A 25393-nucleotide genomic window follows, 5' to 3' on the forward strand; every position below is an offset into this window, starting at 1 on the left:
GAACTGGAAAAGGAGTATGGCAAGGCTATCTATTGTCACCCTGCATATTTAACTTCTATCATGTGAAATGCTGGGCTTTATGAATCACAAGCTGGAATCAAGATTGCTGTGAGAAATGTCAACAACCCCAGATACAGATTATACCACTCTAGAGGCAGAAAGTGAAAAGTGCCTCTTGATAGGGTAAAAGAGGAGAGTGAAATACGTGTATACCTGTGGCGGATTCATGTTGATGTATGGCAAAACCAATACAATATTGTAAAGTAGTTAACTTCCAATTAAAATAAATAAATTTATATTTTTAAAAACTCAACATTAAAAGAACTAAGATCAAGGCATCCAGTCCCATTGCATCATGTCAAATCGATGGGGAAAAAGTGGCAACAGTGGCAGATTTGTTTTCTTGAGCTCTAAAGTCACCACGTATGGTGACTGCAGCCATGAAATTAGGAGACACTTACCCCTTGGAAAGAAATATGATAAACTCAGACAGCATGTTAAAAAGTAGAGACATCACTTTGCTGACAAAGTCATATAGTCAAAGCTATGGTTTGCCCAGTGGTCATGTATGAATGTGAGAGTTAGACCATAGAGAAGGCTGTGTGCCAAAGAATTTATGCTTTTGAATTGTGGTGCTAAAGAAGACTCTTCAGAGTCCCTTGGAAAGTGAGGAGATCAAACTAGTCAAGCCTAAAGGAAACTAACCCTGAGTGTTCATTGGAAGGACTGATGCTGAAGCTGAAGTTCCAATACTTTGGCCACCTGTTGTGAAGAGCTAACTCATTGGAAAAGACCTGATGCTGGTAAAGATTGAGGGCAATAGGATAAGGGGGTGGCAGAAGATGAGATGGTTAGATAGCATCACTGGTTCAATGGATATGAACTTGGGCAAACTCCAGGAGATAGTGAGGGACAGGGAGGCCTGATGTGCTGCAGTCCATGGGGTTTCAAAGAGTCCGACACAAGTTAGTGACTAAACAATGAACAACAACATTCATGTAGAAACTAACTAGAAGGAAAGCCATTTAACTCAATGACAGTACCATGGTCTACTTGTTTAGATTTTACCAACCCCTGTATATGTGGTTTCAGGAATGTTTTGCTTCTATGTTAGAAAAGCAATGGGAAACAAAAACAATAGTAGACAGAGGAGTTTCAATTAATTTAAGTCTATGTGATTATTTAAACCTCAATATATGCATATAGAAATATTTACCCAAGCCTTCAGAAATATATTATTAATAGACTTTGTGACAGTTGTAAAAGGCATCCTAGGATTAAATAACCAGTTTAAATCCAATGCTGCAGTAGTTGAACATCTGTTTCTTTTTTATTTTGTTTTGTTTTGCTTTTTTATTGAAAAAAAGAAATATATTTTAATTCCAACTTTATGTCATTTGATGCATTAGCTACAAGATACTATATTTTGATTAATTAAACATAGCAGTGGGACATGAGAAAAGTTCTAGAACCTCTTTATCTGAAGGACTTATTTGTATTTGTTTTCTTTTAATTATTTATTTTCTTTTTTAAAAATGTTTATTATTTTTTACTTTACAATACTGTATTGGCTTTGCCATACATCAAGATGAATCCGCCACGGGCGTACATAAGTTCCCACTCCTAAACCCCCCTCCCACCTCCCTCCCCATACTATCCCTCTGGGTTATCCCAATGCACTAGCCCCAAGCATTCTGTATCCTGCATCGAACCTAGACTGGCGATTCGTTTTTATATGATATTATACATGTTTCAATGCCATTCTCCCAAATCATCCTGCCCTCTCCCTCTCCCACAGAGTCCAAAAGTCTGTTCTATACATCTGTGTCTCTTTTGCTGTCTCGCATACAGGGTTATCATTACCATCTTTCTAAATTCCATATATATGTATTAGTATACTATTTTGGTGTTTTTTTTTCTGGCTTACTTCACTCTGTATAATCGGCTCCAGTTTCATCCACCTCATTAGAACTGATTCAAATGTATTCTTTTAATGGCTGAGTAATACTCCATTGTGTATATGTACCACAGCTTTCTTATCCATTCATCTGCTGATGGACATCTAGCTTGCTTCCATGTCCTGGCTATTATAAACAGTGCTGTGATGAACACTCGGATACACGTGTCTCTTTCAATTCTAGTTTCCTCGGTGTGTATGCCCAGCAGTGGAATTGCTGGGTCATAAGGCAGTTCTATTTGCAGTTTTTAAGGAATCTCCACACTGTTCTCCATAGTAGCTGTACTAGTTTGCATTCCCACCAACAGTGTAAGAGGGTTCCCTTTCTCCACACCCTCTCCAGCATTTATTGTTTGTAGATTTTTGGATCACAGCCATTCTGACTGGTGTGAAGTGGTACCTCATTGTGGTTTTGATTTGCATTTCTCTGATAATGAGTGATGTTGAGCATCTTTTCATGTGTTTGTTAGCCATCTGTATATCTTCTTTGGAGAAATGTCTGTTTAGTTCTTTGGCCCATTTTTTGATTGGGTCATTTATTTTTCTGGAATTGAGCTGCATGAGTTGCTTGTATATTTATGAGATTAGTTGTTTGTCAGTTGCTTCATTTGCTATTATTTCCTCCCATTCCAAAGGCTGTCTTTTCACCTTGCTTATATTTTCCTTTGTTGTGCAGAAGATCTTAAGTTTAATTAGATCCCATTTGTTTATTTTTGCTTTTATTTCCAGAATTCTGGGAGGTGGATCATAGAGGATCCTGCTGTGACTTATGTCGGAGAGTGTTTTGTCTATGTTCTCCTCTAGGAGTTTTATAGTTTCTGGTCTTACATTCAGATCTTTAATCCATTTTGAGTTTATTTTTGTGCATGGTGTTAGAAAGTGTTCTTGTTTCATTCTTTTACAAGTGGTTGACCAGTTTTCCCAGCACCACTTGTTAAAGAGATTGTCTTTACTCCATTGTATATTCATGCCTCCTTTGTCAAAGATAAGGTGTCCATAGGTGTGTGGATTTATCTCTGGGCTTTCTATTTTGTTCCATTGGTTTATATTTCTGTCTTTGTGCCAGTACCATACTGTCTTGATGACTGTGGCTTTGTAGTAGAGGCTGAAGTCAGGCAGGTTGATTCCTCCAGTTCCATTCTTCTTTCTCAAGATTGCTTTGGCTATTCGAGGTTTTTTGTATTTCCATACAAATTGTGAAACTATTTGTTCTAGCTCTGTGAAAAATACTGCTGGTAGCTTGATAGGGATTGCATTGAATCTGTAGATTGCTTTGGGTAGTATACTCATTTTCACTATATTGATTCTTCCAATCCATGAACATGGTATATTTCTCCATCTATTAGTGTCCTCTTTGATTTCTTTCACCAGTGTTTTATAGTTTTCTATATATAGGTCTTTAGTTTCTTTAGGAAGATATATTCCTAAGTATTTTATTCTTTCCATTGCAATCGTGAATGGAATTGTTTCTTTAATTTCTGTTTCTATTTTCTCATTATTAGTGTATAGGAATGCAAGGGACTTCTGTGTGTTGGTTTTGTATCCTGCAACTTTACTATATTCATTGATTAGCTCTAGTAATTTTCTGGTGGAGTCTTTAGGGTTTTCTATGTAGAGGATCTTGTCATCTGCAAACAGTGAGAGTTTTACTTCTTCTTTTCCAATTTGGATTCCTTTCTTTTTCTGCTCTGATTGCTCTGGCCAAAACTTCCAGAACTTTGTTGAATAGTAGTGGTGAAAGTGGGCACCCTTGTCTTGTTCCTGACTTTAGGGGAAATGCTTTCAATTTTTCACCATTGAGGATAATGTTTGCTGTGGGTTTGTCATATATAGCTTTTATTATGTTGAGATATGTTCCTTCTACTCCTGCTTTCTGGAGAGTTTTTATCATAAACGGATGTTGAATTTTGTCAAAGGCTTTCTCTGCATCTATTGAGATAATCATATGGCTTTTATTTTTCAATTTGTTAATGTGATGTATTACATTGATTGATTTGTGGATATTGAAGAATCCTTGCATCCCTGGGATAAAGCCCACTTGGTCATGATGTATGATCTTTTTAATGTGTAGTTGGATTCTGATTGCTAGAATTTTTTTAAGGATTTTTGCTTCTATGTTCAACAGTGATATTGGCCTGTCATTTTCTTTTTTTTGTGGCATCTGTGTCAGGTTTTGGTATTAGGGTGATGGCAGCCTCATAGAATGAGTTTGGAAGTTTACCTTCCTCTGCAATTTTCTGGAAGAGTTTGAGTAGGATCGGTGTTAGCTCTTCTCTAAACTTTTGGTACAATTCAGCTGTGAAGCCGACTGGACCTGGGCTTTTGTTTGCTGGAAGATTTCTGATTACAGTTTCAATTTCCATGCTTGTGATGGGTCTGTTAAGATTTTCTATTTCTTCCTGGTTCAGTTTTGGAAAGTTGTACTTTTCTAAGAATTTGTCCATTTCTTCCACGTTGCCCATTTTATTGGCATATAATTGCTGATAGTAGTCTCTTATGATCCTTTGTATTTCTGTGTTGTCTGCTGTGATCTCTCCATTTTCATTTCTAATTTTATTGATTTGATTTTTCTCCCTTTGTTTCTTGATGAGCCTGGCTAATGGTTTGCCAATTTTATTTATCCTTTCAAAGAACCAGCTTTTGGCTTTGTTGATTTTTGCTATGGTCTCTTTTGTTTCTTTTGCATTTATTTCTGCCCTAATTTTTAAGATTTCTTTCCTTCTACTAACCTGGGGTTATCCATTTCTTCCTTTTCTAGTTGCTTTAGGTGTAGAGTTATTTATTTGACTTTTTGCTTGTTTCTTGAGGTATGCCTATAATGCTATGAACTTTCCCCTTAGCACTGATTTTTATAGTGTCCCACAGGTTTTGGGTTGTTGTGTTTTCATTTTCATTCATTTCTATGCATATTTTGATTTCTTTTTTGATTTCTTCTGTGATTCGTTGGTTATTCAGCAGTGTGTTGTTCAGCCTTCATATGTTGGAATTTTTAATAATAAAAATTTTAATTTTAATAAAATTTTAATTAATAAAATTAATAAATTAATTAATAAAAATTTTTAATTTTTCTCCTGTAATTGAGATCTAATCTTAATGCATTATGGTCAGAAAAGATGCTTGGAATGATTTCAATTTTTTGAATTTATCAAGGCTAGATTTATGGCCCAGGATGTGATCTATCCTGGAGAAGGTTCCATGAGCACTTGAGAAAAAGGTGAAATTCATTGTTTTGGGGTGAAATGTCCTGTAGATATCAATTAGGTCTAACTGGTCTATTGTATTATTTAAAGTTTGCGTTTCTTTGTTAATTTTCTGTTTAGTTGATCTATCCGTAGATGTGAGTGGGGTATTAAAGTCTCCCACTATTACTGTGTTATTGTTAATTTCCCCTTTCATACTTGTTAGCAGTTGTCTTACATATTGCGGTGCTCCTATGTTGGGTGCATATATATTTATAATTGTTATATCTTCTTCTTGGATTGATCCTTTGATCATTATGTAGTGTCCTTCTTTGTCTCTTTTCACAGCCTTAGTTTTAAAGTCTATTTTATCTGACATGAGTATTGCTGCTCCTGCTTCCTTTTGGTCTCTATTTGCGTGGAATATCTTTTTCCAGCCCTTCACTTTCAGTCTGTATGTGTCCCTTGTTTCGAGGTGGGTCTCTTGTAGACAACATATATAGGGATCTTGTTTTTGTATCCATTCGGCCAGTCTTTGTCTTTTGGTTGGGGCGTTCAACCCATTTACGTTTAAGGTAATTATTGATAAGTATGGTCCCGTTGCCATTTACTTTATTGTTTTGGGTTTGGGTTTCTACACTTTTTTAATATTTCCTGTCTAGAGAATATCCTTTAGGATTTGTTGGAAAACTGGTTTGGTGGCGCTGAATTCTCTCAGCTTTTGCTTGTCTGGAAAGCTTTTGATTTCTCCTTCATATTTGAATGAGATCCTTGCTGGGTACAGTAATCTGGGCTGTAGGTTATTTTCTTTCATCACTTTAAGTATGTCTTGCCTTTCCCTCCTGGCCTGAAGGGTTTCTATTGAAAGATCAGCTGTAATCCTTATGGGAATCCCCTTGGGTGTTATTTTTTGTTTTTCCCTTGCTGCTTTTAATATTTGTTCCTTGTGTTTGATCTTTGTTAATTTGATTAATATGTGTCTTGGGGTGTTTCGCCTTGGGTTTATCCTGTTTGGGACTCTCTGGGTTTCTTGGACTTGGGTGATTATTTCCTTCCCCATTTTAGGGAAGTTTTCAACTATTATCTCCTCAAGGATTTTCTCATGGTCTTTCTTTTGGTCTTCTTCTTCTGGGACTCCTATAATTCGAATGTTGGAGCTTTTCATATTGTCCTGGAGGTCTCTGAGATTGTCCTCATTTCTTTTAATTCATTTTTCTTTTTTCCTTTCTGCTTCATTTATTTCTACCATTCTATCTTCTATTTCACTAATCCTATTTTCTGCCTCCATTACTCTACTATTTGTTTCCTCCAGAGTGTTTCTGATCTCATTTATTGCATTATTCATTATATATTGACTTTTATTTCTTCTAGGTCCTTGTTAAACCTTTCTTGCATCTTCTCAGTCCTTGTCTCCAGGCTATTTATCTGTGATTCCATTTTGATTTCAAGATTTTGGATCATTTTCACTGTCATTATTTGGAATTCTTTGTCTGGTAGATTCCCTATCTCTTCCTCTTTTGTTTGGTTTGGTGGGCATTTATCCTGTTCCTTTACCTGCTGGGTATTCCTCTGTCTCTTCATCCTGTTTATATTACTGTGTTTGGGGTGGCCTTTCTGTATTCTGGCAGTTTGTGTAGTTCTCTTTATTGTAGAGTTTCTCACTGTGGGTGGGTTTGTATCAGTGGCTTGTCAGGGTTTCTTGGTTAGGGAAGCTTGTGTCGGCATTCTGGTGGGTGGAGCTGGATTTCTTCTCTCTGGAGTGCAATGACATGTCCAGTAATGAGTTATGAGATGTCAATGGTTTTGGAGTAACTTTGAGTTGCCTGTATATTGAAGCTCAGGGCTGTGTTCCTGAGTTGCTGGAGAATTTGTATGGTATGTCTTGCTCTGGAACTTGTTGGCCCTTGGGTGATGCTTGGTTTCTGCGTAGGTATGGAGGTGTTTGATGAGCTCCTATCGATTAATGTTCCCTGGAGTCAGGAGTTCTCTGACGTTCTCAGGATTTGGACTTAAGCCTCCTGCTTCTGGTTTTCAGTTTTATTTTTACAGTTGTCTCAAGACTTCCCCTTCTATACCACACTGTTAATAAAACATCTAGGTTAAAGATGAAAAGTTTCTCCACATTGAGGGACACCCAAAGAGGTTCACAGAGTTACATGGAGAAGAGAAGAGGGAGGGGGGAATTGGAGGTGACCTGAGTGAGATGAGGTGGAATCAAAAGAGGAGAGAGCTAGCTAGCCAGTAATCACTTCCTTATGAGTGCTCCACACTCTGGACCGCTCAGAGATGTTCATGGAATTATACAGAGAGGAGGAGAGGGAGGAAAGAGACAAAGTGGTCAGGAGTATAAAAGAGGGGAATGAAAAGGAGAGAGACAGATCCAGCCGGTAGTCAGTTCCCTGAGAGCTCTCCACTGTCTGGAACACACAGAGATTCACAGAGTTGGGTAGAGAAGAAAAGGGGGAGGGAGGAGACAGGGGCAATCTAGTGGAGAAAAAGGAGAGTTCAAGGGAGGAGAGAGGAGTCAGGCCAGCAATCTCACTCTCAAGTATAAATGGGTACTGAAGATTGGGTTTTTGAAGGTACAAAATTGATAACAAATACAAAAAAAGCAAAGATTAAAAATCTAGAGTAGAGGTTGGATTTTCAAAAATACAATATTAGAAAATAGAAGAAGAAGAAGAAAAAAAGAAAAAAGTCACAAGAATTAAAAAAGTAATAAAAAATAAAAATATATACAAAGTTTGCTTTAAAAATAGGGTCTTTTGCGGGGAGAGTAATAGTAGGTTATAAAAATGAAAACTAAAGGAGAAATAGAGGACTTAAAAATTAAAAAGTGTTAAGAAAGAAGAAAAAGAAAAGAATAAAAAATAAACATCAAAAAAAAGAATGATCGTAAAAATGATAAAGATATATCTAGGACTTTTTCTGGTGTTGTTGTGGGCAGTGTGGGGTCAGTTCATTTTCGGATAGTTCCTTGGTCTGGCTTATATTTCTCAAGATCTATAGGCCCCTTCCTATGTAGTAGGTACTAACGACAGGATTTTAATCTATTGCACCTGTCACTTCCAAGGCGGTTCCCTCTGTTTTAGCTTCTTCCATTTGCTGTCTCTTCAGTGTCCGATTTCCGCCCTGACACAAGGGGGGCGTGTTGGACAGTTTTTTTTAGGCTCACTTGTTCAGTCACGCTGTGGGGAGGGAGGGATGCTGCAAACAAATAACACTGGCGAGTGCTCGCAGTGTCCCAGCCACGCTGGGCCTGACCCTGCTCATGGTGTACACAGCTCAGGCTCTAGGTTGCTCCACTGGGAATCGTCTGAGGCCGGCCCTGGGCCACATGCACCTCCCAGGTCTAAGCCGCTCAGGCTCAGGCACTCAGGTAGTCCCCAGAGGTGCAGACTGGTTGGGCCTGTGTTTTGTGCCCTTCCCAGGTCCCAGTAGCTCAAGTGTTTGGTGAACGCGGTCCCTGTGATTTATCACCTCTCCCGTCCCTGCTGTTCAGTTTTCTGGGTGTACAGCTGGCATACTTTCTCAGGCAGATGATGACTGTCCAGAACCCCAAGAAGTCTTAGTTAGCAAAGAAGCCTGTTTGCAGTTTCATAGGTAATGTCTCTCTGGGGCTGCGATTGCCCCCTTCCGGCCTTTCCGACTCTGGCTGCCTGTCACTGGAGGGGGATGGTCTGCTGCTGGCTAATTCTGTTCCGTCCTTTGTTCTGTGAGTGGTCCTGGCAGTGTCTTACGTTAGAGCTTTTTGCGTGGTAGCCATCCCACAGCCTGGTTTGCTAGCCCAAGTTGGCTCGCTCTGGTTACACTCAGGGCATTTGGGGCATTCGGGCCCAATCCTTGTAAAGCAATGCAGCCCGCACCTCCCTGCCCAGCCCCCGCTTGCTGGTGGCGGATGCAGGCGTCTGCGCTGCTTCTCCGCTGGGGGAGTTACCATTGGGCTCATAACCTGTGGGTTTTAATTATTTATTTATTTATTTATTTATTTTTATTATTTTTTATTTTTTTATTTTATTATTATTTTTTTTTAGTTTTTTATTTTTTAAATTTTAAAATCTTTAATTCTTACATGCATTCCCAAACATGAACCCCCCTCCCTTATTTCCTCCCTGTTATGTTGCCCTCTGTGCTTCCAAGGCTTGCCACAGACTCAGCAGTGAGAGTGTTTCCTAGTGTTTGGAAACTTCTCTCTTTTAAGACTCCTTTCCTGGGACTAAGCTCCCTTCCTACCTCTTTTGTCTCCTTTTTTGTCTTTTATATTTTTTCCTACCTGTTTTCGAAGACAATGAGCTGCTTTTCTGGGTGCCTGATGTTCTCTGCCAGCATTCAGAAGTTGTTTTGTGGAATTTACTCAGCGTTGAAATTTTCTTTTGATGAATTTATGTTGGAGAAAGTGGTCTCCCCATCCTATTCCTCTGCCATCTTAGGACCACCCTCGAACATCTGTTTCTAATTAGTTGGTTATCTTAATAGAAATAAGATCACTTGATGCCAAAAATTTTTTATTGCCAAAAAAAGGAGTGCATCAATTAGGAACATTGGCAGTAGAATTAAAAAAATCAATCTAGATATTTAATTTAAACCTCCTTGCCTATTTCTTTCTGCTTCCATATTGAACCCTACTCTACACATTTACTCTGTGAAGAATTCTTTATTTCCCTCTCAGCTCACCAATCTCTACTGCAAAATTCAAGTTCCTCTTTAACCACACCATCCCTCCATAAAGCTTTCTCAGACTGAACAAAAGAGATGTTCCCTTTCTCCAGCTATAAAAGGTATTTGATTGTCAGGATAACTAAGAAAGTGTGTAAGACCATGTAGCAGCTTTTGCTAGTTTTTAGAAGTTAAAGAAGAGACATTCTTCAAGTTCAAGATAGCTACGGTCTATATGTTTGTGTTCCCCTCAAATTCATATCTTGAAATCCTAAAACCCAAGGTGATATTAAGAGATGGAGCCTTTGGGAGGTGATTAGGTCATGGAGGTGGACCCCTCATGAAAGGAATCATTCTTTTCTTGTGAAAGAAGCCCAAGAGAGCTCCTCAGCGTCTCTGCTGTCTGAGGACACAGCAAGAAGTCTTGGGCTTTACCAGAAACCAGCCATGTTGGCACCTTAATTGCAGACTTATAGCCTCCAGAACTGTAAGAAATAAAGTTATATTGTTTATAAGCCATCCCTCTATGGTATTTTGTTATAGACAATGGCATATGTGAGTATTCTGTACAATATTGTATGTATATATTCCTCTATAAAAACTCTTTGTTTTGTAGATGGAAAACCCTCCAACACAGTACAACACACTCTTGTTTTGTTGGGATAGAAACATCCTTCCTGTGGGGACTTCCTCCTCTTGTTAAGGTGACATCCTAAGCCCAGCTCTGTTATAGATGGCACCTAGTCTGCACCCTTCCTGGCTTAATATAGATTTTATTATTATTCATATATGAGTAAGGAGATGGCTGCCATTGAAAAAGAGTTTATTATACTCACAGATCCCAAGAGGAGGGGCATGCCACATTATGAGAGGGAGTGTGCATAGTGTATGCACAATGGAAAGCACTGGGGTCAACCAGGAAGCAGAGGAAAGAGGAAAACTTTGGGTAAGGGTCTTTGTTGTGGTTTCGGAGGGATGGAATGGGAGAGGCAGAATAAGCAGGCCTAAGATTGGCTAGATTGAATAGTTTCAGTAGCCTGAGGCATAAAGGCTGTCTCCAGGTACCTGGTACCTGGCTAGGGGGTGATTAGGATAGTTGATTATGGGGTGATTAGGGCAGGTGAAGGGGCTTCCCAGGTAGCCTAGTGATAAAGAATCTGTCTCCCAATGCAGGAGTTAGCAGAGCAGGTGGTTATGGGGTGATCAGCCCAGAGTGTAGAGAGCCAGTGCAGGAGGTGGTTGAGAGTGTTGTTTACATTGGAAAGGCACACTTGCCTGATCCTGGCAGCCCCTCCAGGACAATCAAGGCCGAGATGTCAAAGCATCAGGATATAGAAAAAGAAGATGCACCAGTGCAGACTTTTCCCAGAAAGGCTGTCAGAGGGCTGACGAGAACCCTGGTAGGTATCAGAACACACAAAATAAAATCTTTGCAGCTATCTTATCTTGCTCCAATTTCTTGGAAGTAACATCCAAAGGTATGGAGGGAATTCACTACTCAGTTTAACTTTTGGCCCATTGTAGCGTCTTAAATCATCAGAGAAAGTTTTTGTCATGGCTGATGGGCTGCTCTCAGCATTTTCTTCTCCTTTGTGTTAAGTCCCAGGTTCCCCAGTAAGATTCACTCAGTATTTCTCAGTCCTGGGCAGAGTCACCCTCCTCCCCACTTTCCTCTCTGTTGTAATCATCTTCCTCATCTTTACTTCTTCCTTCTGAGTCTTCTGTCTCATCCCCTTTCTCTTCCAAGTCTACTTCAGATGCTCTTCATTTTTGGATCCATCTCCACTGTCTTCCATTCTCCCATCTTGTGGAGACCAAGGAAGTGCAAGTCTGAGGGTGAAGTTGTAGTCACCTACTTCAAACAAGCCCCATAAACCTAGAGCAGCCCACGCTTCAGGGCCAGCATGATGTGGAAGCGAGGACTTGGCTCCATCAGAGGCCACTGGCTTCTTCTGAACTCTCTTCCTCCTTCCCGCTGCCTGGGACAGAGGGCACCTGTTCAGTGGTGATCATGATATCATCCTCTGCATCCACAACTTTCAGCCCCTCCCGGGGCTCCTGGATGATGCTTCCCCACTTTCCTGCTTGTTATCACGTTTGCATTTCACTTTTTAAAAATTAAATTTGTTACAATATTGCTTCTGTTTGGGGTTTTTGATTGTAAGACATGGGGCATCATAGCTCTCTGACCAGGGAGCAACACCATACCCCCTGCAGTGGAAGAGGAAGTTTTAACCACTGGACCTCCAGAGACATCCCTGGGTTTCACGTTCTTTTTTTCTTTCTGCCTCACTTACATTTTTTCTTCTCTGACCCAGATCCTTTCAGCAGTTCCACAAACCAGTGGTTCATCCCAGTGTCATCAAAGCACAGGTCAACAAAGTAGACACCCGTTAGGCTCTCTTCCTCTTCCTCACCACAGACACCCCAACACCCAAGGAGCAGTGGCTGATAATTCAGGCCACACCTGTCTAAACACTGACTGTTGGAGTGAGTGAGCTCTTTTCCCCGAGGGGAAATCCAGGTCTGTACCCATTTGCCTTTTCTTCTTTCCTTAGACTTCCCTGGATTTTATTTGAGTGCAGGATGTGTTGGTCGCCCTTATTGAAGTATTCCAGTAGCCTCTACAGACAATCACCATCCCCTGAGGGGTGATGGACATTTGGCAGCCTGGCCTGGGCATGGCCCCGTTCCCTCATGGCAGCGGCTTCCTCGTGTGAACATGCCCGGGTTAAAGTCGTGTATGTCATTGTCTCAGATGTCTCTTGTACTGTTGTTGAAGCCACCAAGAAGAGTTAGCTGTGTCTTCCAGGCTCCCATCTGATATTGCCTTGACCTAAAGGACCTCCTGATGGTTTGACTTGCTCCCAGGTCTTGATTGCCAAATGCAGGACCCAGAGATCTGTGTGGTGAATAGGGTCATTTCATCTTTCTCGGGATGAGCAGAGAACAATACATTCAACACTGCTGAGTGGGGGATTATGATATTTCTACTAGATGAGTCTTTCTAGCATCTAGCATCTAAAAATGGGCTATCAGAGCCTCAGAGTCCCCTCCTTCCTCAGCACCTGGACACCTTCTTCTCCATCTTGGTGGCCGTTTTCTCCTTCTTGTGCATCGCATGTGTCTGCAGTGGCAGGGGACCCCTGAGGGAGCTGCACACTTAACCTGCCTGGAAGCCGGTCCTCTTGGGGGCAGACCTGCTGATATATTTTTAAAGACAAATTTTAGAAGAGTCTTCCCTCACCCCCAAATCAGCCTTTAAACAGCTGCCTAATTTCACCTTGTTTGTACCTAAACCTGCCTCCAATTTTCCTTGCATTTGCCTCAGAATATATACGAGCAAGCAGCATGTGTGTGTGTGTGTGTGTGTGTGTGTGTGTGTGTGTGTATGCATGCGCGCACTTCGGTGTGAAGTATTTACTCTGCTGTCAGCGTAATCTTTGTCAGTTTCCTCTGAGATGAACCGTGTGTATCTATAGGGTGAAGGCTTCATCTGTCATCATCACTCTGCAATATCCGCCCATAGCACAAGTTATTAATCAAAACAGTTGGTAAAGATGGAGATATCAAGGTCGATAATAACTTGATAGACTGTCCCATAAAAGCCATCTAGCTTGGACCTGAAAAACTAATGAACTCAGGCAAGATATTTTAATCTAAGATGTTGGATTCTGGGCAATAATGAATTTATTTAAAACAATGAACTGCACCTTGCCAAAGGCCTCTAACTGTACAGAATTACCTTGGTAATCTATAGTTTTTCCTCTGATCCTTTCTCATTCTAAGATATGTCCTGAAAGCTCTTTGGAAGAAATTGCTGAGAACCCATTTGCCTGTTGTTGCTAAGAGATATCTATTCATCAGTAGAAGAATTTTTCTTATACCTGGATGTTTTTGGCTTTTTTCCGTTTATCCCTGTGATGACTGTCACTATTTTTAAACTCAATCACTTCCTCTATTCTACCCATAATACTTCTGAAATAGGCCATTTTTTTCTGCTACAGTTATGGCTATTTACCTCATACATAGAAGTCAGGAGGATGCTATAAAATTACGTAATGAAAATAAGTAATTGGATTACACTACACGTCAAGTGATTTTTCACAGTAATTGAATTATTCCATATTTATATCTAACTCTTGTTTCCTTTTAGCATCCACTGTTAGCAAACGAATGTTTCTTTTTTGATGTATATGTTTATTAATATTCTATCTCTGTTTTTTTGACATCTCAAATACTGTAGCTGAAATATGTGTCTGAGATAAAGCTATTTCAACTCTGTCTCACCACTCCAGGCTTAGGGATGGTTGTCTCAGACTAGCAATACAGAAAGTAAATTGACTTAGCCCTTCACCATTATATATATTCATGATAAATATTGATTATTGAAGTTGTACTACAGACTTTGTGTGAAAAGCAAATAAATCTCTAGAAGCAAACTTGCTGAGTAAAAGGGCATACTCATTTTTTCCCTTTTCCCTCAGCTCTATTGACATGCAATTAATAAATTGAAATCATATATATTTAAAGTATACAGCATGGTGTTTCTGATTATATGTATACATTGTGAAATGATGGCCACAATTAAGACAATTAACAGATCCGTCATCAAACATAGTGAGTGGTGAGAACCCTTCAGAGAGACTCTCAGCAAATTTCAAGTACACTATACCATATAGTATTATTAACTATAATCATCATGCTGTGCATTAGATCTCCAGAATTCATTCATTCTGCATGAATGAAACTTAGGACATGCTCATTTTAATTTTAACAGATTGTATTATCTCATTTTCCAAGTTTATTCTTGTCATATATTTCATTGATCAGCACCCCTTCCCGATTTCAGGAATAAACCACTGCCCAGGTGCCCCCATTTTCTAGCTCAGTTGTCTGAATCATATCTCAAAATGCTTGTCTGCCATTATTTAATACAGTACCAGGATTAATCTCAAAATGTCTTAAATACCAATTTACCGAATTCTTCAGTTCAGTTCAGTTCAGTTCAGTCGCTCAGTCGTGTCCGACTCTTTGCGACCCCATGAATCACAGCGCGCCAGGCCTCCCTGTCCATCACCAACTCCCGGAGTTCACTCAGATTTATCTCTAGTTTAAGCCCCCTAGCCATCCATCATCTGTCTTCTCATCCCCGTGCTGTTCTGCTCTCCCTTTAGTTCAGACCAGTCTCCTCCTCATCCTCTGTTCACCCTTTAACTTAGACCAGTCTTCTACCACGCGCTCTGGAACTCCTGGCCCGTCATTTAGCAAGTTCCATTATGCTCTCAGTCTGATCTCTGACAGCTCTTTCATCTTCTCGCTCTGGTCAAAACAAGCATCCCTCAAGGATACTGACTCTTCCCTGCTCTCTCAGAGAAGCTATATTCCACTAATCACAAGCCAGGATTAAGGTGCTGAGGCAGGTGCCCTCCTGTGGCCCGTTGCAGCATCAAATCATTCCTATCCCTTTCATTCTTCAACAGCAAATTTTTTTGAAGTTTGCATTTTCAGACTATACCACGGACACTGCTTGTTGCTGCTATCATGTTCCAAACCTCTTTGTCATCAAAGACTTTTACATCTTACTCAGTTTTCTTCTCTACTGTTGTTCCCTCCTGGAAACTTTACTGTCCTTTTTTTTTTTTAACAATCCGACCCCAAAAACCTCTCAGTTCCTTGACTTTCCGGTTTCCAATCTCTGAAACCTTGATTTCAAGCATGCAGTATTCTGATAGACATTCTAATCTTTCTCTTCACTTATATACCATCTCCATACCTATAGATAACTCTTCTCCTGTTCAGATCACTAGTTTAAAGTCACTCAGTTGCAAATTCCCTTTAGTTCTGTTACTCCATAGAACTTCCCAAGTAAAACCCCAGCCCTATATCAACCTGACTCTGCCTTTTCTGTACTTGCCTAAGCAGCTGAACATGGAGAAAAATAACATACATGCTTGAGAAAGACCTTACCTTTCTACCAGCTATCAGCTCACATCTTGTACCCTCTTTCCTGTTAGCATAGTACAGATTTCCCTGTCTGCATCGAAAGCAAGTCCCTCAGCTGATCAGGCTCCCAACCATTCCAGCTGTCTTAAGGATTTCAATTCTATAATGATTTTCTCAAATTCAGTTGAATGTCTCCCATAAGCATACAAGGCATGATAATGGTTTCCATCTTTTGAAAACAGCCTTCTTTTAGTTTCATGTACTTTTTGAGAAAACCATTTTCTTCCTCTTCTATCTTTCACAGTGTGAGTGTGCTAAGTTGCTTCAGTAGTGTCTGACTCTGTGAGACCCTCTGTAGCCTACCAGGCTCCTCTGTCCATGGGATTCTCCAGGCAAGAATACTGAAGTGGGTTGCCATTTCCTTCTCCAGGGGACCTTCCTGACCCAGGGATCGAATCTGAGTCTTTTGTCTCCTGCATTGGCAGGCGAGTTCCTCACCACTAGCGCCACCTGGGAAGCCCACAGTAGAGCTATTTAAAATAGTTGTCTGTTTCCTCACTTTTCAGTCTTTCTTTGACCCTTCCTTCCATCCCTCCCCTCTAATAAAACTGCTTTTATGAGTGTGATTTATATTGTGACACATCCTCAGATTATTTCTTTATTTTCATTTTGTTCAGTTTCTCAAAGGACTTGAAATTGTTCTTTGAACACTGCTTTCTTAGCTCACTGTTTTGCTTTTTTCCTTAACAAACTGAACCTTCAGTTCCCTTCACCTTTGCTCACTGAGTTATGAACTATAGACTCTAATGCACTGGCAAGGGAAAGAACAGCCCAGAAAATGCTAAGAGATATGAAAGACTGATACTAATATCCTACTATTTAGGAGCCCCAGAGGCAAACACAGAGCGTGGGGAGCAGACAATAGCCAAAACAGACAAGCAGCAGACATTTTCCATACCCGTCGACGGCCCTCGACAACCCTCCTGTCCCCAGTGTGATATGCTTTCAAGTCTGGTGCTTTCCCCAAGTACTCCCAACTCTCACAGCATTTCTTATGAGAATTGACATTCTGGTGGATTGGTTAAGAGCCTCTTATCATAATTTTCAAATGTAAATGATTAAAATTATATCGAAATGAATCACAAAAAAGGATATGACAAAGTTAAAAATTAAAATTAAATATACATAGAATTTACGGGGTGTATCAGTTACCTGTTGCTGTGTAACAAGTTATCCCCACATTTAGCTCCTAAATTCCCACATTTAGCTGAAATAAAGCTATTTCAACTCTGTGTCACCACTCCAGGCTTAGGGGAACATTGTCTCAGACTAGCAATATGGAAAGTAAATTGCCTTAGCCCTTCACTATTATATATGTTCATGATAAATGTTGTCTGTTGACGTTGTACCACAGGTTAAATAATACACATTTAATGTCATGCAGTTTCTAAGGGCCAGGACTCTGGAAGCAGCTTGTTTTGGCAGTTCTAGACAGTCTCTCAGAAGTCGCATGATCAGAGCAGTCTTGAGGAGCTAGCTAGAAGTTTAGTTTCAGAGGACTGGGAGGTGAACACTTGAGGAGACAGAGAAAGTGAGCTTAGATGAGCTTTCCCCACCTATGGTCTGTGGCATTCTTGCCTCCTGAGATGCTCCTTCCACTGAGAGTTCTGTGGTAAATAAGAGTGGAAAACACGTTAGAACTCACCCCATCCTGTCGAAACATGCCTCTGGAAGGTTCTGTGAGAAATCCAGGGTCAGAGAATATATTTGACTTGGTTAATTCACCATTTTAATAACTTTCTGACTAAGAAACCCCTTTGTTTATTTTTAAGACGCACCTATTCATTGACACCTCGGGTATCTTTTTCTTAAACCTAGATTTGATCATGTCCCTTCATTCATGACGGCAATAGTGTCCCAAGTGGGGGTTTAGGAGGAAAATGTGACAACTTTGAATTTCATCCTTATAAACCTTTTGTGGTGTTTTTAATATAAATAATACAGACAGTAAATGAATGCATAATTTATCAATAAATTTAATAAACAATAGTTTAAATAATAAATAACAAAATTAATAAATTATTAACATATTTATTAATATGTATTCAAGGTATGCACACCACACTTTTTACTGAATCTATAGATATGCAGAATAAAATCTATCCTCCTTAGCATTTAAATCAGTTCAGTTCAGCCGCTCAGTTGTGTCTGACTCTTTGCGACCCCATGAATCGCAGCAGGCCAGGCCTCCCTGTCCATCACCAACTCCCTGAGTTTAGGGTGCATTTGATATTGTCCCAGAGGTCTCTGAGACTATCCTCAGTTCTTTTCATTCTTTCACTTTATTCTGCTCTTTAGAAGTTATTTCCACCATTTTATCTTCCAGCTCACGAATTCATTCTTCCACTTCAGATATTCTGCTATTGATTCTGTTCTGTTTTTTTTTTTAAATCATCTTTACTATCATTATTCTGAATTCTTTTTCAGGTAGTTTGCCTAGTTTCCTTAATTTATTTGGACTTTTGTGTGTCTCATTTGTTCCTTCATTTGTACAGTAGTTCTCTGCCTTTTTGTTATTTTTTTTAATCTTATTGTGTTTAAGGTTTCCTTTTCCCATGGTTCAAGGTTGAATTATTTTTTCCTTTTGGTTGGTGCAGTGGTTTGTGTAAGCTTTGTATAAGGTGAGATTTGTGATGAGTTTTTTTCTTCTGATGTGCAAAGCTGAGTGAGGTGGTAATCATGTCTGCTGATGATCTGGTTTGTATTTTTGTTTCATTTGCTGTTTGGATGAGGCATCCTGCACAGGGTGCTACTGGTGATTGGGTGATGCCAGGTCTTGTATTCAAGTGGTTCCCTTTGTGGAAGTTCTCACTATTTGATATTCCCTAGGGTTAGTTTCTTTGGTAGTTTATGGTCTTGGAGTCAGTGCTCCCACTCCAAAGGCAGAGGGGTTGATTTCTCTGTGAAGATGCTTTTCATCTTAGTACTCTGGTCCCCAGCAGTGAGTGAGGTACTAATGAGGCCAGGGAGGCACTCAGGAGAGCCCTCCACCATCACCGCCCTTCTAGTGAGCTCACCCCCAGCACAGCTGGCACTTGGGCCTCAGTCTGTTTGCCAAGGGTCAGGCACTCTGTTAAAAGCTTCTTTCTAAATGTTATTTGTCCAACTGGAATCCCTTTCCAGGAAAGGTATATGTCCCCGGCATTTGTGAAATCCTTGAGGCTTTATTCATCCATTTTTTCAGCAGAATATTAAGTTCCTGATTATGGGCCATCATTCCAGACTTCACTGGGATACACTATATTTCTTTTATGAAACTTAAAAAATTCAGAATTTCGAGACAAATACATCTGGTCCCACGTATTTAGGATAAAGAGCCTGTAAAATTTTCTAATTGATGATGGTTAGCCATAATAAATGCTTTCACACATATTATATCACTTCTTGCAACAACAGGCCTGCAAGGTGAGGAGGTGGCTCCACTTTGTGGAAGAGGCAGCTCAAAGTTGGGCCATCTTATGTTGTCGAAGCTGTGGTCCCAGAGGCAGGCAGGGCCAGATATTAGATCCAGATCTTCTGGCTCCAGATAGTTCTACTGTGCCACAGACCAAGCTGTACAGCATTTGTCTCATAAATGTTAAGTTCTTTGTAAACAGGGGCTCTGTTTTCCTTTTTCCTCTGAGACAAAACCCATGGTTGGCATTGCCTGTAACATGGTCTTTAAACATTCCTTCATGAAAGGTTGAATTTATATCATAGCAATACTTTAAAAGTCTCAAGTCCTGGGGGCTTTGGGAACAGATGAATCTCCATTCCAGTTACAGATCTGCTGTTTATAGTCTCATTTACTTTGGGCAAGTCACTTAGCCTCTTTGTGCTTTGGTTTCCGTATTGTAAAAATGGAGGGCCCCATAAAAGTCTTTAGGAAATGAGATTATAACAGTTGAAGGAGAAAATATATGTAAAGCACACTTAACATTCATTCACAAATGGTTGTTATGACAGGAAAGTGTCCCCTGTTGACACATTTAATAGATAAAAATTAGATTCATAAAAAAGAAAACTGAGATCTATATGTAATACTGTTGCTGCAAGAAGATTCACTTATCTATAACAACAAGCTTTGATTTGTCCATCTAACATTCTGCTTGTTTTGGGTAGCATGGCCTGATTCGGAGTCTTCATGGACAGCCCAGTAATGAACATCTTTGTTCTTTCAGGCCTTAAGGTGGAGTAAGCCTCATTTCTTCACATGTTTGCCACTGTTTCATTTCTTCTCCTACCTGCTTTCTTAGCATCTCCCCACCCCAAACCTAAATGATTTCTTGATCTTGAGGAGAAATTTAAAAGGAAAAGGGAAGGAAAGATAAAGGAAAAGCAAAACTGGGAAAGAATCCAGCTCAAAGAACCAGCAGGGCTTTGTGAGATGGGGTGCAGCCTTTCCCATCCACAGCCCCTCAGTCCACTCCACCTGGGACCCATGGGTTACTTCAGTTTGCTGAAGACACAGCACCAGTCTAAATGTCAAGGACACAGACTAGATGGGACTGCCATTGTTTTTCTGTTTTTGTTTTAATTTTTTAAAATGTCTTTTAATTGGAGAATAATTACTTTACGATACTGTGATGGTTTTTTGCCACACATCATTTTCATTTCTACTGTTCGCTTCTTTCTTTTCTTTTTTTATTCTATTGATATGCTGTTACCTTAATTGATTTTTTTCTCATTGTGTCTACTGTATTCATTTAAAACTGGCATAGCCCTGGCACTTTATTCAACTTAGAACATGCAAGATCACTATTTTTTATTCTTTCTCTGTTCTTTTTCAGTCTGCAGTGTTGGGTACATGGGCCCTCAGAGCATGAGAACCGGTTCCGAATTCACAGTCAGCTTCATCTCAAACAATAGTAAATGATGAGCTCTCTCTTGCGCCCTCCCTCATGCTCAGCACATACTCCCTCCAGAGTCCACTACCGCGGTCTCCCTTTGTCTTGTGCTAAAGCTGCTGCTTCACTGCCTTTGACTTTCCTTTTTGCTCGCTGCCTCCTGCCACAGTGGGAGAGAGAGAGACAGAGACAGAAAAGGAGAGAGAGAAGAGGATAAGTGAAGGAGAAAGCCCAGGCTGCTGTGACTTACCAAGGACTTTTGCCTAAGATGAAAGTATCAAAGTATACCAGATAGAAATGGAAAATGGTGCTTTGAAGTAGGAACATATGTTTTCCTTTAGAAAAGTAAAAATTGCAGGGATTATTTTCTTCTATTGTGCTCCTTCCTGCTCCTTGTTTTTAGATGAAGGAAGCACGCACACAAAGCCAGTATGGGAGCCATCTCTCACTATTTTAGGCACTCGATTTCTTTTCTAATATGTGGAAAATTTAAAATCTCAAACTGAACCTGGCGCTAAGTTTGTAGGAAAAGCTGCTTCACTGTCACGGGCTGTGCTGGACTTGATGACTCTTCTGGCTCCTACCTAGATTCCCTCCCTCCTTCCAGCCTTGCTGCCCTTGAGGGGCAAATCAAGCTACTCCTCTGCTTATAACCTTCAGGTGGGTCAGAGACATGATCCTCTCAGAGGCCCACAGAACCGCTTGTGACCTTTCCCTGCCCTTGATATCACCCACTGGTCTCCTTACTATTCTGATCAGGCTCGGGATGTCCCACACTCCTGTCTCAGGGCCTTTGCATGTGCTCTCATCTCTGTTATGCTTTTCCTCTAAATAACAGATCTGGTCCCTCATATGGGTCCGTCTTTACTCAAATTGCACCTTCTTAGTGATGCTTTCCCCCCATTTTGAAATTACCTATTTTGAAATTACACCTCCCTCCAGTACTCTCTTATCCCTTCTCCTTAGCAGTTAAAGATTATCTGGGCATTGAAAGTGATTTTTTTTTTTTCTTTTTGGGTGTCAGGAGAGATTTCCTAATTTAAGGGAATCTTAAGTAAGACCTCTTTGGCCTCTACTCTGAAATTATTACCTCCTAGAAGTTTTTTTTTTTTTTTTTTCCTTTTATTTATTTATTTAAACTTTTTCTTCTGTGTTGAGGTATAGCCAGCTAACAATGTTGTGATAGTCTCAGGTGAACAGTGAAGAGATTCAGCCATAGCTAAATACATGTGTGGTAATATAATTCCAGTTTAAGAAATCAGTATTGGAGTACAGATACCATGCTATTCACATGAACTCATAGCTCAAGTTTAAAAGTAAAATGCACATATATATGTGTGTTTGTGTGTGTGTTAAAAGTAAAATGAATACATACACACACATACTTTTGGTTGTTTCAGAAGTCTATTCTAGGATCCTTCTCACTTATTCTGCATCCCAGTGTTCATGTGAGACCCATTTGTAATCACTTCTCATCTATCCAACAGGGTGGACTCAGTGCCCAAGCTTTTGTTCGTGTGGAACTGGAGGATGTAAATGATAATGAACCTGTGTTTAACCCATTAACCTATGTGACGAGCCTTAGTGGCCAGGCGCAGCTGGGCACCGAAGTCATCAATGTTCTTGCCACAGACAGGGATTCCGGGATGTATGGAACAGTGACCTATGAGCTCGTCCTTGGAGACCTGTCATCCTTTTTCACCATCGACTCCACCACAGGTATGTGAGCTTGGAATCAATAGCTTTTGCGTAAGAACCAGAAAATGAGTTGAAATAATTTTTTCCTTGGCAGGGGTGTTGCAGGACTCACGTCACCTTCCAGAAGGCATATTGAAAAGAGCCAGGATTTGTTAGGCTAGGACTGGATCTGAGTCCCAGCTTTGCCTCTTCTCAGTGGCCTCGTCTCCTTACCTTAGGAGTACTAATAATTCCTATGTTGCAAAGTTTCTGTGAGGATTGAAGTGAAGTGAAGTGAAGTGAAGTTGCTCAGTCGTGTCCGACTCTTTGCAACTCCATGGACCAGGCTCCTCCCTCCATGGGATTCTCCAGGCAAGAGTACTGGAGTGGGTTGCCATTTCCTTCTCCAGGGTATCTTCCTGACCCAGGGATCGAACCCGGGTCTCCAGCGTTCCGGGCAGATGCTGTAACCTCTGAGCCACCAGGGATTAAAGGTGGTAAATTATAAAAGATACTGGCTAGTAGTATTTATTTTGCAAATGTCCCCTATTTGTATGATCATCTAAGAATAACTTACGTCCTTTCAATGTATAAGTAATCCTAATCATGCAAAAAGCATTGTGTAGTGACATCCAAAGAAATGCCTTTCTGGTGCTATGTCTGGCATTCCCTTAATCTCTTCAGGTCTCAGTCTCATTGTTTCTGAAATGACATCTAAAGCTCCTATTAGGTCTCTTATGTGGTAATTGTGTATCTGCTGAAGAAATCGAGTGGGCAAACTGAACCTTTCAGAAGTAATCAGTATTTAAGAGGTTGCCTCCTTTCCCTATTGGTTTGTTGTTAACAGAAATGTTTGAAGTGTTTGGTTATAAGAAAATATAAAATTTTAAGTATATAATATTACATTATAATCCTATGGAGATATAGCAGATATTCTGGTCCTAATAATGAGCCTTCAAAAATTTTTTTTTTCTTTTGCATTTCTTCTTTAAAAAATTTTTATTTTCACTTAACCTGAGATCTTTCCTTTCACACATTTTTCAGTGTACAGTACATTATCATTCGGCTTCCCTGGTGGTTCAGTGGTGAAAAAACCTGTCTGCCTGTGCAGGAGATGTGGGTTCCATACAAGATCTAGGAAGATCCCCTGGAGAAGGAAATGGTAACCCACTCCAGTTTTATTGCCTGGGAAATCTCATGGACAGAGGAGCCTGGCAAGCTACAGTCCATGGGGTCACAAAGAGTCAGACATGACTTAGAGACTGAATAACAACATTATCATTGACCAGAGGTACAATGTTACATAGGAGATCTCTAGGGTTTACTCATTTTGTTTTATTGAAACTTTATGCTCCTTCATTAGCACCTTCCATTTCTCTCTCTTCACTGATCCCTGGCAACTATCTTTCCACTCTTTGATTTGATGAACTTGACTATTTTGGATATTTCATAGAGTGAAATATGTAATAACTGTCCTATGGAAGGCTTATTTCACTTAACTTTATGTCCTCCAGGTTTGTCCATATTTTCCCATGTTTCAGGAGTTCCTTCTTTTTTTCAAGGCTGAGTAATAGTCCATTGTATGTATAGACCACATCTTGTTTATCCATCTGTTGATAGACATCAAGTTTTGTCTACAACTTGGTGACTGTGAATAGTGCTTCAGAACATGTGGCGGGGGGCAGAGATCTCAAGATTTTATTTTTTCTTGAAACACCTTCTCCGAGCAGGGGTGAGATGTGTTTCTGTTGTGATGCTAATACTGATGTGAGGTGCTACACTGGGCTTTTGTGCACATTGTCATACAACATCCTTTGTAATGACTGTATTCCTTAGCAACAAATAATAACTGAGACAGGGAGTCTGATGTAACAAGGTAGTGTGCCCTCTTAACTAGCTCCATTAGCTAAAGAGTTATTGCATCTTGCCTGGAAAGTGTATTTCTAGTGTGTATGACTGACCAGGGGATTAGTTGTTTACAATGACAGTCTTTATAAGACAAAACTTTCCTTGCTCAAGATAATCCAATCCACTGACATGGTCCTTTTAGCATTTCAAAGGTCAGACAAAAATACTTTTTTAGGAAATTAGCCTCTGCTTATCTTGACTTTTTCAAAATTCATCTAAACTGAGGACCTTAACTACTTGTCAAATTGTCAGGCCCTCCAGGGCACTAACATTGCCAAAAATATATAGGTCAGCCAGTAATCAGGGCACATGATCTAAAAACATTTAGCAGATTGTTTTAAGAGACATCAACACACTCATCCTCTAGTTTCCCTGGACAGTCTTGAAGAATTATCTGTACTGTATTGTGTTTTTAGGAGATATTTCTGTTGTGCTGGCTTCGACAGCCACAGGCTTCCATTCCTGGCACGGGCATTAAACAAATGCCATCGTTAATCAGGGAGAATGCTTTAAGTGGTTACTATCTAGAAGAGTATCTTGGTATTTTTTAAAGCAAAACCAACTCTGTAATGGAAGAGGCCTTGGGATATTATTGTTGGCATTTCGATGCTGGTGAATTTAGGGTGAAGACATTCTCAGTCTGACAGGGCTAATCACAACTCATGAGAAGTTCATGGGACCTGCTAATGCTCTACTGTAACCTTTAGAAGAGAATGAACAGCGTCATGACTAATTGTGGAAAGAAGTTGCCTAGTGAACAGGTTGTCTCCAATTTGGACAGCTGAGTTCCAGTTCATCTGTTGGTTGACTGCAACTACAGACACATTTTCTATTTTGTACATAATAGTTAGGCCTCCAGGCCCTGCCATAAAAACTGGTTTAAATGCTGATGTTCTCAAAGAATGGAACAAGGAGCTGTACTGGAATATGGCTTTCGTCTCCTAGATTTGTGTCTTTGTTGAACCTGCAAAAGGCTGGACTTTCTTGCTTTCATTTTAAAGGCCTGTCTCTACAGAGCCTGCCAGTAGATACACAGTCTCAAGAAATTGCCCCTATCAGTAAATATATATGGAGTAAATGAATAAATGAATTAGAAATAATTGAAAAATGATTTAAATTCTTCTTACAGACTCTTAAGAAATTTCAGAGCAGTGCCACTGATAACAGAGCATACCTTCATTTAA

General features: G+C 40.0%; 1 protein-coding gene across 1 annotated transcript in view; it reads left to right on the forward strand.

The window, feature by feature from the left end:
* DCHS2 (dachsous cadherin-related 2) overlaps positions 1–25393 on the forward strand; it is a 349005-nt gene that overhangs the window by 150760 nt on the left and 172852 nt on the right. The window contains exon 3 of the mRNA XM_060400925.1: positions 22112–22343. Within this exon, the coding sequence (XP_060256908.1) occupies positions 22112–22343 (232 nt within the window). The remainder of the gene's footprint in view (positions 1–22111; positions 22344–25393) is intronic.

The sequence above is a fragment of the Ovis aries genome, chromosome 17 (genome assembly GCF_016772045.2).
Source record: "Ovis aries strain OAR_USU_Benz2616 breed Rambouillet chromosome 17, ARS-UI_Ramb_v3.0, whole genome shotgun sequence".
In the NCBI taxonomy this organism is placed as follows: domain Eukaryota; kingdom Metazoa; phylum Chordata; class Mammalia; order Artiodactyla; family Bovidae; genus Ovis; species Ovis aries.